At 36.3% G+C, this 25,413-nt stretch overlaps 1 protein-coding gene across 2 annotated transcripts in view; it reads left to right on the top strand.

Annotated features, from left to right (window-relative positions):
• PGR (progesterone receptor) overlaps window positions 1–25,413 on the top strand; it is a 100,874-nt gene that overhangs the window by 54,521 nt on the left and 20,940 nt on the right. For both annotated transcript variants that reach the window (XM_032641400.1, XM_032641401.1), the window contains exon 4: window positions 17,702–18,007. In XM_032641400.1, the coding sequence (XP_032497291.1) occupies window positions 17,702–18,007 (306 nt within the window). The remainder of the gene's footprint in view (window positions 1–17,701; window positions 18,008–25,413) is intronic.

Consider the following 25,413-nt stretch of genomic DNA (forward strand, 5'->3'; position numbering starts at 1 on the left):
GGTTCTCCTATGTTGGGTGCACAGATATTTACAATTGTTATACCTTCTTCTTGGATTGATCCCTTGATCATTATATAGTGTCCTTCCTTGTCTCTTGTAGTAGTCTTTATTCTAGTCTATTTTGTCTGATATGAGTATTGTTCCTCCAGCTTTCTTTTGATTTCCATTTGCATGGAATATCTTTTTCCATCCCCTCACTTTCAGTCTGTATGTGTTCCTAGGTCTGAAGTGGGTCTCTTGTAGACAGCATATATACAGGTCTTGTTTTTGTATGCATTCAGCCAGTCTATGTCTTTTGGTTGGGGCATTTAATCTGTCTACATTCAAGGTTATTATCGATATGTATGTTCCTGTTACCATTTTCTTAATTATTTTAGGTTTCTTTTTGTAGGTCTTTTCCTTCTCTTGTGTTTCCTGCCTAGAGAAGTTCCTTTAGCATTTGTTGTAAAGCTGGTTTGGTGGTGCTGAATTCTCTTAACTTTTGCTTGTCTCTAAAGCTTTTGATTTCTCTGTCAAATCTGAATGATATCCTTGCTGGGTAGAGTAATCTTGGTTGTAGTTTTTTCCCTTTCATCACTTTAAATATATCTTACCACTCCCTTCTTGCCTATAGAGTTTCTGCTTAAAGATCAGCTGTTAACATTATGGGGATTCCCTTGTATATTATTTGTTTCTTTTTCCCTTGCTGCTTTTAATATTTTTTTTTTCTGTTTAATTTTTGTTAGTTTGATTAATATCTGTCTCAGCATGTTTCTCCTTGGGTTTATCCTGTATGGGGCTCTCTGCTCCTACTGGACTAGATTGACTATTTCCTTTCCCATGTTGGGGAAGTTTTCAACTATAATCTCTTCAAATATTTTCTCAGACCCTTTCTTTTTTTCTTCTTTTTCTGGCACCCCTGTAAGTTGAACGTTGGTGCACTTAATGTCGTCCCGGAGGTCTCTGAGACTGTCCTCCATTCTTTTCATCCTTTTTCTTTTTTCTGCTCTGCTGCAGTTATTTCCACCATTCTATCTTCCAGCTTACCTATCCGTTCTTCTGCCTCAGTTATTCTGCTATTGATTCCTTCTTAGAATATTTTTCATTTCAGTTATTGTGTTGTTCATTACTGTTTGTTTGCTCTTTAGTTCTTCTCGGTCCTTGTTAAATGTTTCTAATATTTCCTCTATTCTATTATTGAGATTTTGGATCATGTTTACTATCATTACTCTGAATACTTTTTCAGGTAGTTGGCCTATTTACTCTTCATTTATTTGATCTTGTGGGTTTTTATCTTGCTCCTTTGCCTGCAAGATATTTTCTCTGTCTTCTCATTTTGACTAATTTACACACTTGAGGTCTCCTTTCTTTAGGCTGCAGGGTTGTAGTTTCTCTTGCTTCTGTTCTCTGCCCCTGGTGGTGAGGTTGGTTCAGTGGCTTGTGTAGGCTTTCTGATGGAAGAGACTGTGCCTGCATTCTGGTGGGTGGAGCTGAGTTTGTGCCCCTCTGGATAAGCAGAGCTGTGTCAGGTGGTATGTTTTGGGGTGTCCTGTGAGCTTAGTATGACTTTAGGTAGTCTGTGTGCTATTGGATGGGTTTGTGTCCCTGTCTTGTTCGTTGTTTCGTGTAAGGCATCCAGTGCTGGGAGCTGCTGACAGTTGGGTGGAGCTCGGTCTTGGATTCAGATAGAAGCCTCTGTGAGAGCTTTTGGTGATTAATCTTCACTGGGGCTAGGAATTCTCTAGTGGCCCAGAGTCCTGGACTTGGTGCTCCCACCCCAGAACCTCAGGCCCCAACTTCTGGTCGAGGAACCAAGACCCCAGAAGTCTCTCATCCCAGCAATAAAGGGGATTAAAAGGAAAGAAAAGACTAACAAAACCTAGACAAATGGTAAAAAGTAAAATCAAGCAAACAAAAACAAGAGCAAGGAAATACACATGCACACAAAAGAAATGAAAACAGAACCAAATAAGTAGAAATGCAAGAGAACAACCAGACAAGCAAAAGAACCCAAGAATGAAATCAAACAATTAAAAAGAAAACTGACAAAAACATAAACCAAAAAAAAAACCAAAGCAGAGTGCCAAGTGGAGAATGAAGCAAAGAAAGCAAAACCAACAAAAATGATAAGAAATCTAAAGAAAAACAGGAAAGAGTACGGGGAAGGAAGACAGAACAACAGAAAAGCAACATAGAAAATAGAAATTAAAATAAGACAATAGAAAATATATTAAAGAAAAAGAAAAAATAAAGAAAACCCCAAAGAAATGGTAAAAACAAAATCAAATAAAAACGAAAATAAGGAAACACACACATAAGAGAAACAAAAACCAAACCAAATAAAACAGAAAGCATGAAACAACCAGAGAAGTAGAAGAACTCAAAAACCAAATCAAACAATTAGATTAAAACTAACAAAAACACATAACCTAAAAAACAAACCAAAGCAAAGTGCCAACTGAAGAATAAAGCAAGGAAATAGAACAAGCCAATAAACATGACTAAAGAAAAATAATAATAAAACAAATTAAAAAGGGAAAAAACACAGGACAACAGAAAAGCAAAGTAGAAATGGAAAGATAGAAAAATTAAAAATATATTAAAGAAGAAGAAAAAAATAAGGGAAAAGAACACAGAACAAAAAGCAAAGTAAATATAGAAATATATCCAAAACTTAAAAATATGGTACAAAACACGGAGGTCATAAAAGACTAAATACTAAAACAACAAACAAAACAAATTAAAGAAAAGAAAAAAATACAAAGAAAGAAAAAATCTAGAACCAACAACAGAATGAATCAAAATATAATAAAATTAATAGTAATAATTATGTTTCCCTGGGGGTCTCCACTGTAAGTGTCCTTGCACACAGCTGACCTCTGCCTCCCCAAGAGGCCCTCCTCCGCCTCTGGGCTGGTCTCTAGACCTGCTGTGGGCCCTGTGGGCATCACTAGACTCTGATCTGGCCCAATTCCTGTCGTGTGCTTGCCCCCAAAGTCCACAGCTGCCAGAGCTTAGACCGTTTTCATTTGTGGAAACACTCATTGTCTGCTCAGATATTCCATAGACGCAGGGTCTACCTATCTGATCATGAGGATTTAATCTGCAGCTTGTATAGCTGATGGAAAGTTTTTCGATCTTATTCCTTAGTCGCCCCATCCCTGGAGCTCCGCTTTGGTTTTATTCCCACCTCTGCGTGTGGTCCACCCACAGGAGTCTGGTCCTGAGGCTGCCTTAGAGCTCTCTTGGGTCTGTCTCAGTGAGGACAGGGAGCAGAGGTGGTTTGATGCTTGGATCACGGGAGCCCCTGAGGCACCAAATGTGCAGGGAAGCTGGTGGCCACAGGCGCAAGAGGTTTCGCCCAAGTGAGGGCCTTTTCTGGTGCCCGGCATAAAGCACGTGAGGGCAAGCCCTGGCCATGCTTTTTTTTTTTAATTGCCTTGCATCCGGCGCATGATGGCCAGCTATGAGGGTGCTTTTTTATTGCTCGGCAGCTGGCGCCAGTAGTGTGTGGGGAGAGAGAGGTTACAATAGTTATTCCTCCCCTTGCCTGTGACTCAGCAGTAGTGCCCTGCTTCCATGGCAGTCTGGTCTTCCTCCATAGACATTCCCTGATGTGGATTTCCTCCCTCCCATCCCCTCAGTCCATCTCCCCACAGCCAACAGTAGTTCTTGCTCCAGGCCTGTTGTCTAATCCCCACACTCCAGCTCCCAGCCCCCTTGCACACCTGTGAACACACATCCCAGTCTGGGGCACATAGGGCCATGGTACAGACCATCTGTATATTTCTCACTCTGTCCCATCTGCCACAGATTGGCTGCTTCACCCTCTTCCAAAAGCCTCAAATGCTTCCCTTCTGTCCCACTCAATTTCCCCTTCAGAGAGGGGGCTTCCCAGAATTCGGGAATCTCTTCTCTGCTTCAGTTCCCCTGGCCTGGGTGCAGGTCCCATCCCGCTTCCTCTCCCCCTCCTTCTCTCTTCTTTTTTCCATCCTACCCAGTTATGCATGGATCTTATAGTCCTTTCCAGTGTCCAAGGTCTTCTGCTAGTGTTCAGCCGGCGTTCTGTGAGAACTGTTGCATCTATAGGTGTATTCTTGATGCATCCATGGAGAGAGGTGAAACTCCATGTCCTCCTCTCTTTCGCCATCTTGAATCTCTTATAGTTTATTTTATACATGCTAGTTTGTACCTCTTAATCTCCTACCCCTATGTTGCTCCTCCACCCTTCCCTCTCCCTACTGGTAACCACCAGTTTTGTTCTCCATACCTGTCAGTCAGCTTCCTTTTTTGTCATATTCACTAGTTTGTTGTATTTTGTTGTATTCTTTAGATTCCACATATAAGTGATGTCATACAGTATTTGTCTTTCTCTGACTTATTTCATTTAGCATGATACCATCCAAGTCCATGCATGTTTGCTGCAAATGGCAATATTCCATTTTTTATGGCTGAGTAATATTCCATTGTATATATATACCACATCTTTTTTATCCATTCATTTGTTGATGGTGCACTTAAGTTGCTTTCATATCTTGGCAATTATAAATAATGCTGACTATGAACATTGGGGGTGCAAGTATCCTTTCAAATTAGTGTTTTGTTGGGGTTTTTTTTCAGATATATACTCAGGAGTGGAATTGCTGGGTCATATGGTAGTTCTATTTTTTAGTTTTTTGAGAGAAGTTCATACTGTTTTCCACAGTGGCTGCACCAATTACATCCCCACCAACAGTGTACAAGGGTTCCCTTTTCTCCACATCCTTGCCAGAATTTGTTACTTGTGTTCTGTTTTGTTGATAGCCATTCTGACAGATTTGAGATGATACCTCACTGTGGTTTTGATTTGTATTACTACAATGATTAACGATGTTGAGCATCTTTTTATGAGCCTATTGTACATTTGTGTTTCCTCTTTGGAAAAATGTCTATTCAGTTATTCTGCCCATTTTTTAATGGGGTTGTTTGTTTTGATGGTGAGTTGTATGAGCTGTTTATATATGTTGGATATTAACCCCTTATCAGTCAATCATTTGCACATATTTTCTCCTATTCAGTTGGTTGTCATTTCATTTTGTTTATGGTTTCCTTTGCCATACAAAGCTTTTAAGTTTAATTAGGTCCCATTTGTTTATTTTTGCTTTTATTTCCTTTGCTTTAGGAGACAGATCCAAAAACATATTGCTGTGATTTTTGTCCAAGAGTGTTCTGCCTATGTTTTCGCATGAGTTTTAGGGTTTCTGGTCTAACATTTAGGTCTTTAATCCATTTTGAGTTATTTTTCTATATGGTGTTAGAGAATGTTCTAATTTAATTCTTTTAGATGTAGGTGTCCAGTTTTTCCCGGCACCACTTATTGAAGAGGAGTGTCTTTTTCTCCATTTTATATTCTTGCCTCCTTGTCATAGATTAACTGACCAAAGTGCATGGGTTTATTTCTGGGCTCTCTATTCTATTCCATTGATCTCTGTGTCTATTTTTGTGCCAGTACCATGCTGTTTTGATTATTGTAGATTTGTAGTATAGTCTAAACTCAGGGAGCATGATTCTTCCAGCTCTGTTCTTTCTCAAGATTGTTCTGGCTGTTTGGGGTCTTTTGTGTTTCCATACAAATTTTTAAAATATCTTCTAGTTCTGTGAAAAATGCCATTGGCATTTTGATAGGGATTGCATTGAATGTGTAGATTACCTTGGGTAATATGGTCCTTTTAACAATATTAATGCTTCTAACCCAAGAACATGGTATATCTTTCCATCTGTTTGTGTCATCATCAATTTCGTTCATCAGTGTTTTATAGTTTTCTGAGTACAGGTCTTTTACTTCCTTAGGTAGGTTATTCCTAGGTATTTTATTCTTTTTTTTTTTTTTTTTTGGTATTTTATTCTTTTTGATGCTATGGTAAATCAGATTGTTTCCTTAATTTCTGTTTCTGATAGTTTCTTGTTAGTGTGTAGAAATGCAACATATTTTTGTATATTAATTTTCTTTATTTAAAAATTTTTTTCTCTGCCACCTCCATTTTATCTTATTCTTTTTTGTAATTTATTTCATCTTTTATCTAATGTTGTGTTTCTCTTCTTTGATTTCTTGAAACTTAGATGCCACTTTATCTTTGAAATACAGTTGAAAGGATTGCTTCAGGCCATTTCCTACAACAATTCTTACTTTAATTTGTATTCGTCTGATTTTGATTTTACATTCCCTTTTTATCATTTCTAAAAATATTTTTGCTTAAATTCTGTACAATATGCCTACTACTTACTACACATTTAAGTCTATATAATTCTATCTTGGCCTGCTATTGGACTTAGTAATTGTTAGCTGGTTCCCCTCATCTTCCTTCCTTGTTTGATTTTCCCTTTATAATTTGAGCTAGAAGACATGAAATCTCAGCTATTTGATTTGGTATGGAAAGAGGGAAACAGTGGTTGGGGACGTAAATGTAACTTTGAAAGGTGTCCACAGCTGGTTTGCAGGCATTTGTGAACCCAGACATTCTACTATGAAATATACTAGACTTCTGCACTAGATTATGTCTTTTACTGAAGGGAAATGCCACTTAGATTTATTCCTATTATTCAAGAAGATGGAAGTAATATTGCAGGAAGCCAGATTATTGTTCAAGCCTTTGTGGCAAACAAGTTTTTTTTGTTGCTGTGCAATTATTAACTTATTCAACAGAATGATTGAGTATAACTATATACAAGGGACTGTGCTATCATCAAGGAGCTTACATTTTCGTTGAGGCACAGAGATAATTACCAAAATAATTATATAACATAAAATACTGTAGCCTGATAGAAGATGACAAATATAAAGAAGAAAAATAAAACAGGGAAGCAGGTTTGAAGATGTTTATGGTAAGTGTACATTTGTCTCTGCTCAGTCAAATACGATCAATAACTCCAAAATAATTCCCAGTTTTCCATTACTTCTCTCTCTTCTACCTCTTGTCTGGTCTTCAAATTTAGAATATCAGGTCATTGGGGTAAAAGTAGTTGGTGTGACCACATGGTCCTTATTCAGTTGGAATAAGGACCATGTGGTCCTTATTCCATGCAGTCATTTTACCTTTCTATTATGAAAATGGACTTAAGGACTTATGTTCTTTGCTTTCCCTGTAGACTTCACGTGTGCCAAGTGAAGTGCCCTCTTACCCACCACTTTTAATATACATTAAGGTGTACTACATGGATTTTTTAAATGTTCCTGGGTTCTGCATTCTATTCTGTGATCCATATATCCATTCCAAGAAACTATTAATAATTCAATAGTTTGGCTTAATATCATGTTTGGGTTATGGTAGTATTATTATAAATTTTAATACATAGCATGGCATATATTAAAATCACAGTTGCTCTTTAACAAAATTCTCTTGGCTACTCTAACACGCATTTATTCTTCTCAATGAACAGTAAAAACTATCACTTCTAATTCCAAAAAACATTGGATTCTGATTGAAACAGTATAAAAGTTATGTATTAATTTGAGCAGGATTGACACTTTAAGGTTTCCAATTCAGGAACATGTGTCTTTTCCTTAATTCAAATTTTGTTTTGTGTCCTGTGACAGCATCTTACAGTTTAATACAGGTCCATGCTTTTCTTCAATATATTCTTGAGTATTTTATAACTTTCATATATGTTGTGGTAGAATATCTTCTATTTTCAAGTGGTAATTATTAGGAGTGGTAAATCTAGTGATTTTTATAAACTTATGTTCTTTCTAGCCATGTAACTAAATTATCTCAATACATTGATAGGTTATTAGTAATCCTTTGAGTTTCTAGATATATAGTCATTTTATCTGAAAATAAAGTATTTCATTATTAATATAATGTTTGCTGTTGGGTTTTGATAAATAGTCTTTATATGTTATCTCTTTATTTTACTTGAGGTTTGTTAAAGTAATGATGACTCCTAATGTGGCTTGCAGGATCTTAGTTCCCTGACCAGGGATAGAACCTGTGCCCCCTGCAGTGGAAGCATGTATTCCTGACCACTGGACCACCAGGGAATTCCTGACTGAGGAATTAACAAAAAGCCTTTACATTAGTTTCCTATTGCTGCTGTAACAAATTACACAAATTTAGTGTCTTAAAACAACATAAATTTATGATCTTACAATTCTGGAAGTCAAAAATCTGAAATGGGTCCCAATGGACTAAAATCAAGGTGTCAGCAGGACTTCATCCTTTTGGAGGCTCCAGGGGAAAATCCATATCCTGGCATTTTCCAGCTTTAGAGGCTGCCCAAATTCTTTGGTTCATAGTTCCCATCGATGTTCAAAGTGAACAACAGTCAAGTCTTTGTCAATGTGCCATTTCTCTTACTCTGAATCTTCTGCTTCCCTCTTTCCACAAGTACCCTTGTGATTCCATTAGGCCCACCACGGTAATCCAGGATACTCTTATGTGTAATGTCAGCTGATTAGGAACTTTAATTCCATCTGCAATTTTAATTTTCCTTTGATATCCAATGTAACATATTTACAGGTTCCTGAGATTATAACAGGGACATCTTTGAGGAGCTATTGTTCTGCCTTTCACAGCCTTTTTATCATCTACTGATAAAAATCATGTGATTTTTTTCCCCTTTGATCTGATATGATGAATTATTGTGGTATATATTCAATGTTTAACCATCCTTTTCTTAGAACAAGCTCTACTGAGACATAGTATAGGGTTCTGTTTTTAATTCTGCAGAATTCAACTTGCTGATGGCTTATTTAGAATTTTTAGCTATATAATCATAATTCAGTTTAATCTTTATTTCTAATATGATGTCTTTAAGGTTAAGGTTGCTTCATAAAATCTACAGGGAAGGTTTTGAGTTTTTCCTCTACTTTAAAATGGTATCAGAAATTTTTTGTTGATAAAGAAGATAAGACTTGGGCTGTGAAACTGGTATCAGAGCCAATTTTGGTAATTTATATTCTATCATAAAACTCTCCATTACCTGAATTATCAAATTTATTTCAGGAGAGTTGCACTTAATGTTTTTTTCTTATTCTTCTAATTATTTTAGTATATGTAATTATATCTCCTTTATGATACATCGTATGATACATTTTTCTCCTTTTATTTATGGTTTACTTGACCTTTTCTTTATTATTAATGTCTTAACTAAATGCTTATTTAGCTCATTTGCTTTCCGTCTTTTTCCACAACAAAATTATATACTCCTATGTGTATATTTTTTATATTTGACTGCATTCCATGTTTTTTTAAATATTTATTTATTTATTGGCTGTGTCATGTCTTAGTTACGGCATGCAGGATTTTTCACTGTGGCGCGTGGGCTCTTTGCTTCTTTGTGGTGCATGGGCTTCTCTCTAATTGTGGCATGTGGGCTCCAGAGCACTTGGGCTCTGTAGTTGCAGCATGCAGGCTGTCTAGTTGTGGTATGTGGGCTTAGTTGCCCTGTGGCATTAGTTCCCCGACAAGGGATGGAATGCAGCGTCCCCTGCATTGCAAGATGCATTCTCAACCACTGGGCCACCAGGGAAGTCCCCAGGGTTTTTGATTTGAAGTGTTGTCTTCTTTTTGTTAATGTCTAGACAATTAATAACTTTTACATTGATTTCCTCTTTGATCAAGAACTTAATTAGAAAAGTGTGATGTGCCAAGTTAATTAGTTAATTTTGATATTTTTAATGATATGATATTTAAGAATATAGTAAGCTTTCATTTTTTAACAACTTATTAAAGATCCCTTGTATATATTTTATTTTTTAAATTCTCTATATCTGTGCTTATTAATTATCCTATTTACATACAAAATTTGAAAGAAATATATGGGTATTCCCACTTTGTGTTTTTATCAAGTTTTTCTTTTTTGAGGATTTTTCTGTTTTAATTATTTGACTATTATATTGTTTGCTATTAAAGGCATATACTTATATCATCTTTAAGGGCAGAGTACCTTTTATCCTTTCTTAATATCCCTACTTTGTCTCATTTTAATATCTTTGGACTTGAATTCTGTTTTATCTGTTATTACATTTTTACTTCTGCTTGCCACATTTTGTATTTTCCTGGTTCACCTTTCTCATCTTTTAATTTTCAGCTTATTTTCCTATGTTTTTATTGTGTTTCTTGTAAAAACTACAAACAGAATTTTGTAACCCAAGCTGACCTTCTTTGATGGTTTTAGATGATGAAATTTAGTCCATTTAGTCCATTAATATTTGTTGATATAATCAATATATAAAATTTTTATTTCTTCCAACACATTTTCTGTTCAGTGTGTGTGATACTTCCTCATTATTACCTCTTTTCCCTTTTCTTACTTTGCTGGCTTGGTCATATTTCTTTTCATTTCACTTTCCCCATTCAGTCCTCCTTGTTAAATTGGAAGTTTTACTCTGCTTTTCCATTTTGCTAGTGCTTACATTCCCATCCTGATGTCATAATTAAATCTATATTTCTCTTTTATTATATCAGAATTAAACAGTAACTATGACCGATCATTTCACCAATTATTTTATTAACACATACTAAAGAAGTTCAGAAACTGTTTTCCCTCTCCTCTCCAGTTTTTTGCTAAAATAGTTCAGAATTTTTATTATTAGGCTATATTTAAGCTGTCATTTCTAATATGTCTAATATGTCTCTTCTCTCTCAAGAACCTTTTAACACTTAACACTTGTCTGATAAATTCCTACTCATAGGAACATCATGCATTCAGATTCAGTCATATATACTGTAAGAATAATTATGCAATACTTTATCCTTTCTTTGCATGTCGTTTGAATGTCATATTCTTTCAGTTTTTCCAGGAAACTTCTAGCTTGAATTTAGGGTCCTCCATTCCCTTGTATAATTCTGTAGGTTTTCTGATTTTCTATGTGTCCCTTAACAATATTCTTGTTTGTTTCGACTTTGAAGGCTACTACATACAGTTTAGCTATAAACATTCTTGCACATGTCTCCTGGTGTTCATGTGCAAGAGCTTCTGTAGTTAAGGTATGCCCTGATTATAATATATGTTCATCTTGGCTTTACTAGATAATGCCAAATTGTTTTCAAAGTAGTTTTACCAGTTCACACCCCATATCAACTCTGTATGAAAGTTCCTTTTTGTGTGTCTTTGCCATTCTGGATAGGTTGTATTTCATGGTGGTTTTAATTTGCATTTCTCTTGTTACTAATGAGATCAATTGTATTTTTCTTGCCTATTTCTATTTTTCTTCCTCTATAAAATGTCTATTCATGTCTTTTCTTTCTGATTTATAGGAATTCTTTGTGTATTCTGGGTATATATGTTACAAATATCTAATTATAGGATGAGAAAGAACAGCCTATGTGATAAAGTGGTATTTGGGCATAAACTGAAGTGAAATGAAGAACAAATCTTGCAAATATTTAGGGAAAGATAATTTCAGGCAAGGGAAACAGGGTAAAGACCTGAGGTAGGAACATATCCAACAAGTTCCAAGAACATGGGCATCAGTATGGATGGAGCTGGGGAGACTGTAAGAGAGACTGTCTGTGCAAGATTATGTTGGGCCTTGTAGAGCTTGATAAAGAATTTGGACTTCATTCTAAGTAGGCTGACTGGTCACTGAGAGTCTTGAGCCAGGAGTAAAATAATGTGTAGTTTTTAAAGTCTCACTCAGCTGGGTAGTGAATAGACTGTGGAAGTACAAGGATGAAAGCTGGGAAATCAGCCAGCACATGTAGCAATAATACAGCTCTGGGGCTTCCCTGGTGGCGCAGTGGTTGAGAGTCCGCCTGCCGATGCAGGGGACACGGGTTCGTGCCCCGGGCCGGGAAGATCCCACATGCCGTGGAGTGGCTGGGCCCCTGAGCCATGGCCATTGAGCCTGCGCGTCCGGAGCCTGTGCTCCGCAACGGGAGAGGCCACGACAGTGAGAGGCCCGCGTACCGCAAAAAAAAAAAAAAAAAAAAAAATACAGCTCTGATGATGGTGGCTTAAATTATGGTGGAAGAGTGGAAATGGGGAGAAATGATTGGATTGGGGTTATAATTTCATGGCATCCACCAGGATTTGCTGATGAATTGGATATGAAATGAGAGAATAAGTGAAGTATCAAGGATGACAGCAGAGTTTTTGTCCAGATCAAGTGTGTAAATGGAGTTAAAAAATGGAAGCTGCAGTTCTGGGACAAGTGTATCAAAGTTTTGTTTTGAACATATTAAGTTTTGGGGGATGTTATTAGACATACAAGTGGAGATACTGAATAGACAATTAGATAGTTAAGTCTAGAGTTCCCAGAAAAAGTTGAGGCAGGAGTTATAAATTTGTAATCATTCCATATCTATGTGACATTAAAGATATAAGAGTAGATGCTAACACCTATAAGGAGAGTGTAGCTATCTAAGAGAAGTCTGAGGACTGAGCTCTGGAACTCCAAGACTTAGAAGTCAAGAAGATGTAAAAAGCAAGCCCGAGAGACTAAAGGAGTGGCCACAAGAGTGAGTTATGTGGAAGCCAAGAGAATAGATGAAGGAAATGATGAACTGTGTCAAGTACCACTGATGGTTTGATTAAGATAAGTACTGAGTATTGTCCATTGTATTTTGACCAGTGGAAATCATTGGTGCCCTTGCCAAGAACAATTTTATTGGAGTAGGGAGTAGTAGAAAAACCTGACTGGAATGGGTTCAAGGGAGAATGGGAGGAGAGGAAATAGAGAGAGTAATTTCTCTTCATGGGATGGATTGTGCATAAGAGGACTATCATGCAGACAAGAGGGCAGACGATTTCAGAGAAAAGTCATTGAGTAGGTGAGAAGGAATAAGATTTAGTGTTGAAATGGTAAGAGCATACGCAGTTCATTCATTGTAACAGGAGGGAAGCAGAGTATAGGGTTACCAATTATACATTGATTACAAAGAAAATGTTCTCCAGATGGATCTCCTCTTTTCCTAAGCCTCAAAAAATCAGTTCCTCTGCATCTGATTCCATCCTCAAAATGATGTCCATCAGATTGAATGAAAGACAACTATTAAGTCCTTCTCCCCATCTTCTTCTTTCTTATAAATGTATGAATGAAAGACAACTATTAAGTCCTTCTCCCCATCTTCTTTCTTATACCCCCATGCCCATCCCTAGCATTTGAACCTGTCTTCCCTCCTTACCACAAAACAATGAAAGCTTCTGAAGATAGATGCAGTCGGGTAGGAGAATAGTGGGTGGGAGGTGGTTACTGGGCCCACACACCTAGTTTCTACTTAGGTTACCAAACCACCAGGTACTGTTATTTTTCAGAAGTACATGAGTAACATTGCAATACAGAGTCATTCTAAATTTTTACTGAATTCTGAGTACTTTTTGCCATTATCTAGTTAATCAATCAACAATTATATAAAATTCTATAGATTTGTTTGTTATATTATTTAATAGTGATTTTTATACATGAAGACTAGGAATCATTTCTCTGAAAGACTACCTTATATAAAATCCAGCAAATCAAAAAAAAAAATCACATTGCTGTTCACATTATCTTTTTAGTACTCTTCCTGTGATATTCCTTTTTCAAGATCTAGGTTAAGTCAAAATAATAACTTCAATAGCTGAACAAATATTTATTAGTACTCCACTGTATGATAGATGGTTTGGAAAGCTTCAGATCTACATTGGTAAATAAAAGAGACCTGGCCCCTATCCTCATGGGTCAATTAGCCTAGCAGAGGAGGAGGCTGTGTGCTCTGAAGGAAACAAATGCAGCAATAGAGAATAACTGCAGAAAGACATAATAATGTATTCTTTCATTCATTCAGCAGAGATTTATTGAGGCACTGCCGGACACTGGAGAGAATATACAAAGCTGACAAAGAGGTGGTATCTTCTCTGACGATCACTGTCAAGAACAGGGGAACTTTTTCATTAACCCTCTTCTTCTCTTAACATTATCTTCCCTTGGGGACTCTGATTTGTATCTACAAATGTGTATGTGGTTACAAAAATTATATATCTAAATTTTAATCTAATTTCATCCTCTTTGGGGCTCTGGACCTTAACTTAAAGTTGCCAGTTGTGGTAGAATTAAAGGAAAACAATACTTTTTATATTTTACTCTATGATGAAACAAAGGCAATTTAAAATTAAGATTGGTGCAGACGTACATGTGTCTTTACAGTTCCTATTTTATATAATGTCAAGAGGAGCTAAGGTTAACTGTATTTTTAATAACAGCTAGTTATTTTATTTAACTTGCTAGGAGAAAAATCAGTGACTGCGTTGCTTGACAATGGAACTAATGAGGTCCAAATCATAGGCTTGATCTCAAATGCAAACCTCATAGAGAAAAATATTCTAAAGTAGTGTTTTCCAAACTGTTAATCTCATGAGATACTAGCAGGTTTTTCATCAAGTGAAAAAGACAGATATACTTGGGAAACACTATATATTAATATTATTCTCTTAGAGATCCATAATCCATACAACGTATTGAAGGTTCTGAGATACAGTACTAAGTAAGGTAAGGATATCACTTTAACTTTTCTAATACAGCATTGCTTAAACATATTTGACCATAGAAGCCTTTGTCGTTTGTTTGTTTGCTTGGGTTTTGGAGGGAGGAGAAAATAGGTGATTAGGAACACTTTTTAATATCAGAAAATGCAAACTAAATGAAGTTATAGTTTCCCTTCCTCTCTCAATTCTTTCTGAAGTCACAGCTAACATTAGTGAGTGTCTGCTATATGCCAAGCACCACATACTTTTACACATTATTTTTACCTAGGCTAATGGTGATATTGTGAGGTAAATGCCCTGTTTAATAGGTGAGTAAACTGATACTTAGATAAATAAAATAATCCACCCCAGATATAATGCTTCTAAATGATAGGATTCACACCCAGATATGACCAACCCAAAGTTCATTTTTCCCACATGCCACATGTTCATAAAATGTAGATAAATGGAAGAGTTATTACATCTCTTAAGATTTATTTTGGGAAGACCAAACATATTCATTGTAGGGGGTGGAGGGTAGAGGTGGCAAGATTGTAACAATTTAGCACTTTAGGAAAACATCTCTTAATAATACTTTACACTTATTCAATTCTTTAAGTTAATTCTCCTGGTGTGCAAAGTTCTCCCTTGACATACACTGCTTGATTAGCTCCAGAAAAGTCATTAGCCTGCAGATTTAGAGAAATAAAGCCTATGTGAAGGGGCAGCAGTGTGGTCTAGTGGAAAGACCATAGTCTTTCCCTGACTGTTCTATTTAATGTCCTGTTCCCTCAAGTCACTCTCTGTTACATTACACGTTTCACTCATAGTGCATACTATTGTGTGGTATTATCTTACTCTTTATTTGTTTGTGGGCCCTCTCTGTCTTCCCACCAGAATATAAGTCCCATGAAAGCAGATACCTTGTTTGATTATTCAGAGCTGTAGTTTCAGGACCTTAAACGGTGCCTGGTACATGAAACCACTCAATCAGTGTTTTATGAGTAAGTAAAAGAAAGAATAAAATAGATTAACCCTTGATTAATATCTCTGCTTTGGCATTTATTATCTCTATAAACTTGGCCAATTACTTAGCTTCTATAAACCTATTCCTCATCTTTAAAATGGAAATGCTAGTGTTTATTTCAAACCCTTGAGCTGCAAGTTAAATTACATAAGATAGATATGTAAATGATCTAGTTCAATTGTAATTCATCCTTCAACTTTGCTTTTATCACATGTCCCCCCTTTTTATCACTGAGACTCATGAAAAGACTGGATCACAAGCAGAAATGTGAACATTTCTATATTAATTCAAACTGCATTATATATAATCAGCATGTTAGGAAATTGGAATTGATTTTTGGTGTAAGACTTTTTACACTGAACAAAATGTAAAACATTTGCATTAGTTTTCAGTAAGATTCCATGGTTTCATAGTGTAATCAAATCCTGATAAAACCAGAACTGAAAGGGCATAAAAAAGAGAAAAGGGGTTAAAGTAAATGAAAAAGAAAACCATTTTGGTTATTATTGGGGAGGGAAGGGGCTGATAGGATGTATGTCTTATTTTCTGCTAACCACAGTATTTTAGGATTGGAAGGAATCAACCTTTGTGTTCTTTCCCACAATCTCTTGCCTAGACCTCTTTTCCAGAATCCCACCAAATGACCATGAAGTCCCTGCCTGAAACACCAGAGAGATTGTGTGAGAAAAAGTTTGGACTTCAGAGTCCACATAACCCAAGCTCTATCACTCTAACATTGGGCATGCCATCTTCTTGACTCTTCATTTTCCCAATTTACAAATGGAATTAATAATACCTACTTGTTGTGAGGCATAAATGATACATATATAAAATTCCTGGCATATAGTAGATACTCCACAAATATTACTTCCCTTCCCTCTGGTAACTCATTCCTTCCCCAGGAAACTTGTTTGAAACATCTCCTTAAACATTTCTGGATGCTTTCTATATATTGACCCCATGGCATTTGTTTCTCTGTCACCTATCCATTCTAACACAACTTTGGAGGGGGGTGGTTTATAGAACAAGTGTAATCCTTTTTCTTTATGACAATACTTGAGCTCATAAATCACAAAGGCAAATGCTTGCAGAGACCAGGCAGGTAACTTAATTGGGCAGAGTGACCTGATTTAAGAAAATTGACCAATGGCCTACTACCAGTTTGTGGTAGGAACTGGGATGTGTTGGAGTGTCTGTGCCCCATTCAAAAGCAGCAGCTGTAGCTTGGCTTTAACAGATTGTCGCCACCCAGCTAATTCAGAGATGCTTTCATAACTCTGGAAAGAACTGTGTGAGCCAAACAAAACATGTCTATGAGCCAGAAAAAGGATTAGATACAGCAAACTGCAGCCTCTGCTCAGATGATTGCAAACCATTATCAAGCCTTCCTTAGCCTTTTTTCCTGGCTTAAACAGCACAGACACTTGATACTGTTAAGTAGCCCATGCCTGTCATAGAGCAGGTGGGAGCTGTAGTCCAGCCTGCCCTCTGATCACCCCAATGCACCTGGAAACCAGCAGTGGCCCAGTTTTACATCTTAGTCTCCTTCAACCAGTCCTCATGAGGCAGATTTCTACTCATCTCCCTGTGTCAGACTGTTTTTCTTCCTAACACACGACAATTCAGCAAAATAGAAATTCTAGAAATTGTCCAGAAATACCAATGTGGCCTGACCAGCACAAGATGTAGACTCTCTCCTTCCTTAATTTAGAAATTAGATTCTTAACTTTGGGTCCTTATATCTTATAATAGTCCATGTATTGATTTCAAGGAATTTCAAATGATCATGAGTCCGCTGAAATGGTGCACAAGATTTTGTGGGGTTTGCATATGTATATGCATATCTTTTAACATATTCTTAAAAGAATAAAACTCAAAAGGAGATTCAACATCTACTAAACACTATGTTTTAATTATGTAGTCTGTAGCATTAACTTTGGGAAGGCAGTCCTGTCAGAATATTGACCAACACTGAGCTTGGTTTCTGCTAAAAGCCATTTGTCTTTTCTACATGTTACTGCGAAGCTCCATAACCTTGCATGGGATACTGGTGTAATTACCCACACCCATCAGCCCAGTGAACGCTGGTGTAATTAATTCTTTAATCCAAGTCTGAGACCTAACATTTTTACCTATTGTATCTCATTTTATCAGATAGATGCCAAAGCCTATAATGCTATAATTTTAAGAAAAATCATTCTCTGCTGGAATATTTAGTTTCTATGTATTTATATTACCTTCCTTTCTTTTTTTTTTTTTTCTTCTCTGTAGGTCGAAAGTTTAAAAAGTTCAATAAAGTTAGAGTTATGAGAGCACTAGATGCCGTTGCTCTCTCACAGCCGGTGGGCATTCCAAATGAAAGCCAAGCCCTAAGCCAGAGAATCACTTTTTCACCAAATCAAGACTTACAGTTGGTCCCCCCACTGATCAACTTGCTCATGAGCATTGAACCAGATGTGGTCTATGCAGGACACGACAACACCAAACCTGATACCTCCAGTTCTTTGCTGACAAGTCTGAATCAGCTAGGCGAGAGACAACTTCTTTCAGTAGTCAAGTGGTCTAAGTTACTGCCAGGTAATAATTATTTGTATATAATAGCATGTAATAAAAACTTTACTATGGCTTTTTACCAGTGGGTGGTTAAATAAAACAGTCTGTGCAATAAGTTAAATATAGTGTAAACAGGGTGTTTTAGTATGTGTTTCAGCAGTTCAAAATATTTATCTAGGACTCTATATTATATGTTACTTGTCTAGGACCCTACTGTGTGCTCTGGAAATACAAAAGACATAGATAACATTTTGAGTCTTGTTGATGAATCAAGACTTACATAATGAAATAGTTACGGATTAGCATAAATCAATATGTTAAACCATAGATAATATAGTAGTTCAGAAAAAAGGCAAACTGACCATCTTCTTAGAAATGTCTAGTTCATTCCAAATCCTAATTTAACCAACCTCACATGGTTGAAAATAAAACTGAATGTACCTATTCATATAACAAATCAAAATAGTATTGAGTATAGCAGAGTATCTAAAGTCAATTAAGAAATAAAATTCCTAAACATAAACAAATAATTTGGACATAGAGAAACCTCCAGTCACTATTTTCTCGAATTAATACCTACACAGTGAGAATTTGGCTTATATCATCATGAAAGGATTTCAGTCACTTTATTTATAAGCTACGTTTGCTCCTCAGCACAGCTCCATAGGAGCCAAGCAGTTGAAAGAGTTTACAGGGGTGCAGTTCTCACCTGGCTAAATCTTAGAGTGCAAAGCCAAGAGAATACATGGGTAGTAATTACTTGTGGAGGCATTAATCCCATAATTAGAAATAGAACATATTTGATCTTTGTGTCCTTTTCCAAAGTTACGTTCTATTCACACCAATAATATCCTTATACTCCTTTAGACCAGTTTATTTTTCCAATATCTGATCAAGAATTAAACATAATATGTCATTTTAGTCTCCAAGTAAATTTAATAGTCTTTTTAAAAAAGAATTCATTTCCCAATTTGCATTAATATTATTTCTCAGTTATTATTCTACCTGAAAGGTTTGAAATACTATAGATGAATTGTTATTGAAAATTCAAGGTTACATGAGACAGAAAGAAAAATAGATTCCTGTTTGTTGAATCTTTTAAAAAATACATGTTGAGAAAAGTTAATTAGATTCACTATTCTAGTGAAGATAAAGTAAAATCAAAAATCACAGTGCCCAGGTTCTTATTAGCTTCATTCTTGCTGAAAAGCCTTGGACAGGTAATATTTTTTTCCACTAGAAAAGTTCTGAATGTTTTTTTTTTAAGTTACTGTAAAGTAGTTATCAAATTTGATAGACCTTTATTAAATTAAAATATTACAATAACATTGGCGAACATTTTCTATTTAAAAATATGAGTGTTTGGGGCTTCCCTGGTGGTGCAGTGGTTGAGAGTCCACCTGCCGATGCAGGGGACACGGGTTCGTGTCCCGGTCTGGGAAGATCCCACATGCCGCGGAGTGGCTGGGCCCATGAGCCATGGCTGCTGAGCCTGCGTGTCTGGAGCCTGTGCTCTGCAACACGAGAGGCCACAACAGTGAGAGGCCCGTGTACTGAAAAAAAAAAAAAAAAAAAAAATATATATATATATATATATATTATATATATAGTGTTTATGTGTTTAAACTTTTCTGTTTTTCTATGATTTGGAAAAGGTTATTTCTTTGATGTTTGTTGATATAGTTCATATTTCTTTTGTTTGCATTTTGTACGTTCTCTATTGTTTAAAAAGATTCTACTGTCATTGGCAAAGTTAGAAAATAACCAGTCATAATTCCAACTATAATTTATTCACTTTGGGAAAAAGCTAAGCGAGCTTCTTAAGTTGAAACACTATTATCTCTCTAGATTTTTGATCCCCACACACCCTCAAAAAGAGTGAGAGAAAATTTTTACATTGTATTTGGTGGCAACATTTTTAATGTTACAAAATGTAATTTGTGTGTAAGTAAACAAGAATGATGGCATCACCAGTATTACATGTACTGTTTTCACTAACTGTATAATAAGGGAAACATTAGGATTATTAAAGTATAGTGTGGCCCATGGTCTTTCAAACCATATTTTCATGGTCTGAATTCTGGGAATAACTCGAATGAATGATTAAAATAATCAGTGAACTAGAGTGACTATATCAACCTCTGTGAAAGGACTCTGAAGGACACATATATATATATAAAGTAAGCTGGTATATCATTAACTACTCAAAAGCTGTCAGTTGACTTTAAATCAGAGTAGTTTTTATTTACTTGATTCACTCAGTAAGTGTCTATTGCATACTTCCTGTGTGCAAGACTTAACAATTAAACAGTGGTGTTAGAAAGAGAAGCCAGAAGGCTGAGCGCATGGTGTGAATGCATTTTGGTGCAGCACATCCTAGCATCTGGTCATCAGTTTTGTACATAAGAGGAACTTATTTTATCCATTCACTCACATGTTACTGGTCTGTGAAAGATGGCCTTGGTTAAATGAAGCTTATTAGTAGTCAGTTTACTTATTTACAGTGAAAAAAAAAGATGCTGCTAGGAAAACATGTAGGTGGATCAGGTAATTCTTTCACAATAGGAAAGTGTAGTTGGGAAGTCACCTTATGATCAGATTTCAGGCCCTCTGAGGCATAAAAGGAGAACAATCTGCCTTGAAGATCTGGGTGAAAGGAATCATGGTCCTAAACTAAACAGGGACAACACTTCTTCACAGGATCGTATGTTCTCTGGTTATGCTCATTTGAATAGCAGACCTGTAGGGATTTGAAGTTAAAATACTGTATATAATAAGTGTTTGCTCAAGAACTAAAACTTGTAGATTATATGTGTTTATCCAAATAAACCAATGCCCTTTAACTTTGCCAAGAAAAAAGATAATATTAAAAATTTCTCAGGAGAAAAAAAGATCAGCTGCAGAATGATAATCATTACCAAGGTGACAGCATGCATGAGGGCCTCAAGGCATGTATCTGCAGGTCCCTGAGAGGATTTATGTTGCCTGGTCAGGGATTCTCATTTCATCTTTGTCTATGCTCTTCTTTTATCTTGGACCTGTTACAATAATTGCATTGTATTTAACATTGTTCCCATAGTATTTCAGAGATATCTTTGTTTCTATTTAATGGAGACTTGCAAGATACTTTAGCCTCATGAGAGTACATTTACAAGCGGTCTCTTAGGATACATTGCCTCTGACATATTGTACCTATACATGAATGATTTCACATTGACATTTAGCTATAATTTCAATGGGTAATGTTTTCTTATTTGAAACTTGAAGCAACACAATATTTACAAAATTTAAAAAATGAACAAGACATATTCCCCCTGTTAAGGAACATTCAATCCAACAGCATATAAGACACCCAAACAACTATACAGTTGACCCTAGTACAATGTGGGAGCTAGGGACACTGATCCTCCGAGCAGTCAAAAGTCCACATGTAACTTCACAGTGAGCCCAGTTCTGCATCCGCAGATTCAGCCAACTGAGGATCATGTAGTACTGTAGTATTGAAAAAAATCCTGGGTGAGTGGACCCACTTCAAACCCATGTTGTTCAAAGGTCAACTATAGAAGTATGTGAAAGTGGCATAAGGTACAGATTTTTAAAAATGGGGACAGAAGAACATTTTTGGCTTCAGGGACAAGAGAAAGTTTCAGAGACAAGGTTTCAGTTAAAGTACACCATGAAGGAGAAATGAGACTCTGATAAATCGTGATTAAGACAAGAAAGCATTCTGGATAGAAGGAATAGTGTGGCTGGTGGTGTAAAATAAGGAAGTCATGAGGTATGCTTGGCAAACAATGAATTAGACCAGCATAAGAATGGTTCTCAATCTTTTCAGGTGTGAAGGTCCCTTAGTAACATAAAAAAATGTCATCATACCTTCCCCCACGGCATAGTAATTAAAACTTTTAATAGCTGTTGATTGAGAAAAGATACATTTGTACATATGGTTTCTCAAACACTACTGGCCTCCTGGGGGTTTCATCAACCAAGTATTAAGAAACCACTGACAATAAAGTTATATTGGGGAGAGTGGCAGAAAGTAAATTTAGAGGCATACATTATGGGTTGAGTCAGGGTAGGCTTTGGAAGTTAAATCATTAAGTACTCATCCCCAGTCCAATTTCATCTTTAAATATTCTTCATCCTGTGTATTAATACATTGTAGCAGAATTGATGTGACAGAGAGGTTTGGGAGAAATATTTCCTTTTTATAAATGTTGTCTTGATTCTTCTATTTAGTTGGTGAAAAAAATCTATTCAGGTCAATGCTTTGACATTTTTAAACATACCTTACTTCTTGGTCTCAGCTAGCCAGACTACTTGCAATCATCAATATCAGAGGACTTGGACAGTCCTTTGTCTGGTTTTCTGCCTTTGAAGCATGCCAAAATATCTTTTGAGTCAATGATAGCCATTGCATGTGTGACAAAAGATGTTTTTCTCTCGCCCCAAATCAAATGAATAAATTAAATTACTTTCCCCAACAAAGTGATAGAAAAGAAATGAGATTAGCCTTCTAAGAGTACAGTCAGGCTTTGATAATACCTTTATGAAGACTTTAAACAATGATTTTTCTGATATCCTATTCCACTGACATTTCTATTGCCAATGTCACCAAAATGTTTTACTTATCAAATCAAATGAATACTTTCAGCCCTTAACATGTTTCACATGCCTCTGGGGCCATTGCCAAAGTAACCATGTCTTGACGAACTCTTCCTTTGGCGTTCGTCACTTGCCTTCCAGACAGATACGTTTCTCTCAATTTACATATCTCCTGTTTCCTTTGTGGATTTGTTCTGCCACTCACACCATGAATTTAGCATTTCCTGGTTTCATCTTATATTCCAGTAGTTTCTCAGTCTGCAAGGCTGGATGTGCTCACTCATGGCCTTGTTTTCAACTACCACTATATTCCGATGACTCCTAATTACATGGTACCAACCCAGACCCTCTACGGAACTACTGGACCATATATTTCTACTGCTTATTACACATTTCCACCTGAATGAACTTCCAAGCCAATATGACCTTCTGCTCCGTGAGCCTAAGGCCTTTTTCTGTATCTTGAAATGGCACTGCAGACAGAATCTTGATTATAATCCTTGGCTTACTTTTCTCCTTCACCTCCTGTCTAATTAGTTATCAAATTCTGTCACCTCTGCTTATTATAGATATGGTTCATTATCCATGATATTTACACTGCTACTGCCTTGAGCTAGTTTAGGTCCTCGTCATTTTTTCCTAGATTTCGGTCGTAGACCCCTGACTGACACTATTACCACAGTTTCACACTACCCCCAAACCATACTCAATTCTGCCACCAGAATCATCTTTCAAAAACAATTATAATCAATTATGTTATTCCCTTCCCTTTCCAGAACAAAGCCAGAGTTCTTAGCCTTAGTACCCCAGGCCCTTCTGTGATCTGCCTCCTGAGTTTGCACATTTTCTCTCACTCTCCCACTTCAAGCACCTTAAGCTTCAGTTCCCACAAAGCTCTTTGCTCCATTTCCTGCCTTTCTTCATCCATATTGTTTTCCCTACCTGGAGGCCCTTCTTTTCTCCTACATCTTCCCCAGCTAGTCCCTAACTAGCCTTCAGGATGCTAATCAACCTTCCCCTAGAAAGATTTTCCTGCGCCTTCCCAGACTGAAGCCAAAGGCCCCTTTTCTCTCCCAGCGCTTCACCCTTGCCTTTGTCAACCACACCACTCTCACGCTTCAGTGGTAATTATGTTCTACTTATCTGTCTGTCTCACAGACTACAAGTGTTAAAGGCAGAAACAGCATCTTTCTAGTCTTTATGCCGAGTTGAAAACATAATGCTTCATCCCAAACAGGTGCTTAAAGAATATTTATAGAAATTTAAATTTTGGAATTGGTATGAAAGAACTATGCTACCTTAAATCATTACCCATCATGTCCTTATTCATAATGTCATCGTACATATGTTGGTGATTACATTTATTGTGCTGAAGCTATTTTGTGTTCCTTAAAGTTCATGCTTTGTGTCATAAGGTGCTGAGGTAGTTAGTGCTCTGCCCTTGTTGTAGATTAACTATTTCAGTATGAGACAGTTTTTAGAGGAGCACAGCCTGTATATTTTATTGAAACTCTGTAATTAAGCCAGGAGAACCTAGGAGGTCATATAGATGTGTTACTGTACACTTTCTTTTCAGTTTTTTCTTAGGCATTAAGGATTGGACAGCTTGTGACAGAAATTATCAAGTCAAGTCACTTTAAAGGAAAGGGCATTTTTCTTTACTACTTGTTGAACACAATTACGGGTCATCCATCACTTCTCTGTGTGAAGGTTTTCATTTTGATCCTCATCTCAAATGTACTGAGTTTACCTGATCATTATCATCAATGGGAATTTGATCTCAGTGTTCCCGTCTTTGTTTCAGTATAAAGTAATGAATGATATTACAGTTAATGGTAAAAAAAAAATTGCACTTCTGTACCAAGTATGTTCAAGTCAATTTAACATTGTACATTTATCTCAGATAAGCCCTCTAAAAGGGGGAGTAAATAAAGCTATTTTCTGAGTTGTTTTCCATTCTGTTAAATAGAAAGGATATACTTTCTGCTATAAATATTGGTAATTTCATAAGTTTTAAGTTATTTCAGCAAGATTTGCCTTTTATATTATAATATACTAAAAATAGACCAAGTCTATATGTGCCTCCCTTGCGGGGGTCTTGCTTTGCAAAAATTAGGAAAGTTTATTTATTTCTTATCAAATGATCCTAAACTTGGTGGAAGAACTAATTACTATTACTATAAAATATTCAGTTTACAAGTGGCATTTCTGTATTAGATCTATTGTATTGACTGACTCATAATTTTTTAAAAAACCAGAGAGGTAAAATATATAAACATGAACTTCAAGATGTATATATGGCATATGAAAATAAAAAGAATTATGAAAATTGCATGCCAAATTTTTCTTGGCTAGTTATTTAGGGAGTCTTTCTACACCTGAATAAATCAGGATGTAAGCAATAAGCACCAACTCTATTAATTTTAAAAAACAAAAACAAAATGCCTCTGGCTATTAAAAACAAAACAAGGATGAATTGGGAGATTGGGATTGACATATATATATACTAATATGTATAAAATACTTAACTAATAAGAACCTGCTGTATAGCACACAGGGAACTCCACTTCGCTGTACAGTAGAAACTAACACAACATTGTAAAACAACTACAACCCCCCCATGAAAAAAGTTGAGCTTCACAAAAAAAAAAAAGAAAAGAAAAAACTAATTTTCTGAAAAGACATCAGGGATTCACTGAATAGAAACTAGAGGACAAGTCTGGAAAGCAGGCAGAAACCAAGGCATCTCTGGAGGGCCAATAAACAAATCATAAATGTCCCCACTGGATCCCACTGTCATTAGGCACTACCACCATCACAAGTAA

This window comes from Phocoena sinus, chromosome 8 (genome assembly GCF_008692025.1).
Source record: "Phocoena sinus isolate mPhoSin1 chromosome 8, mPhoSin1.pri, whole genome shotgun sequence".
NCBI lineage: Eukaryota > Metazoa > Chordata > Mammalia > Artiodactyla > Phocoenidae > Phocoena > Phocoena sinus.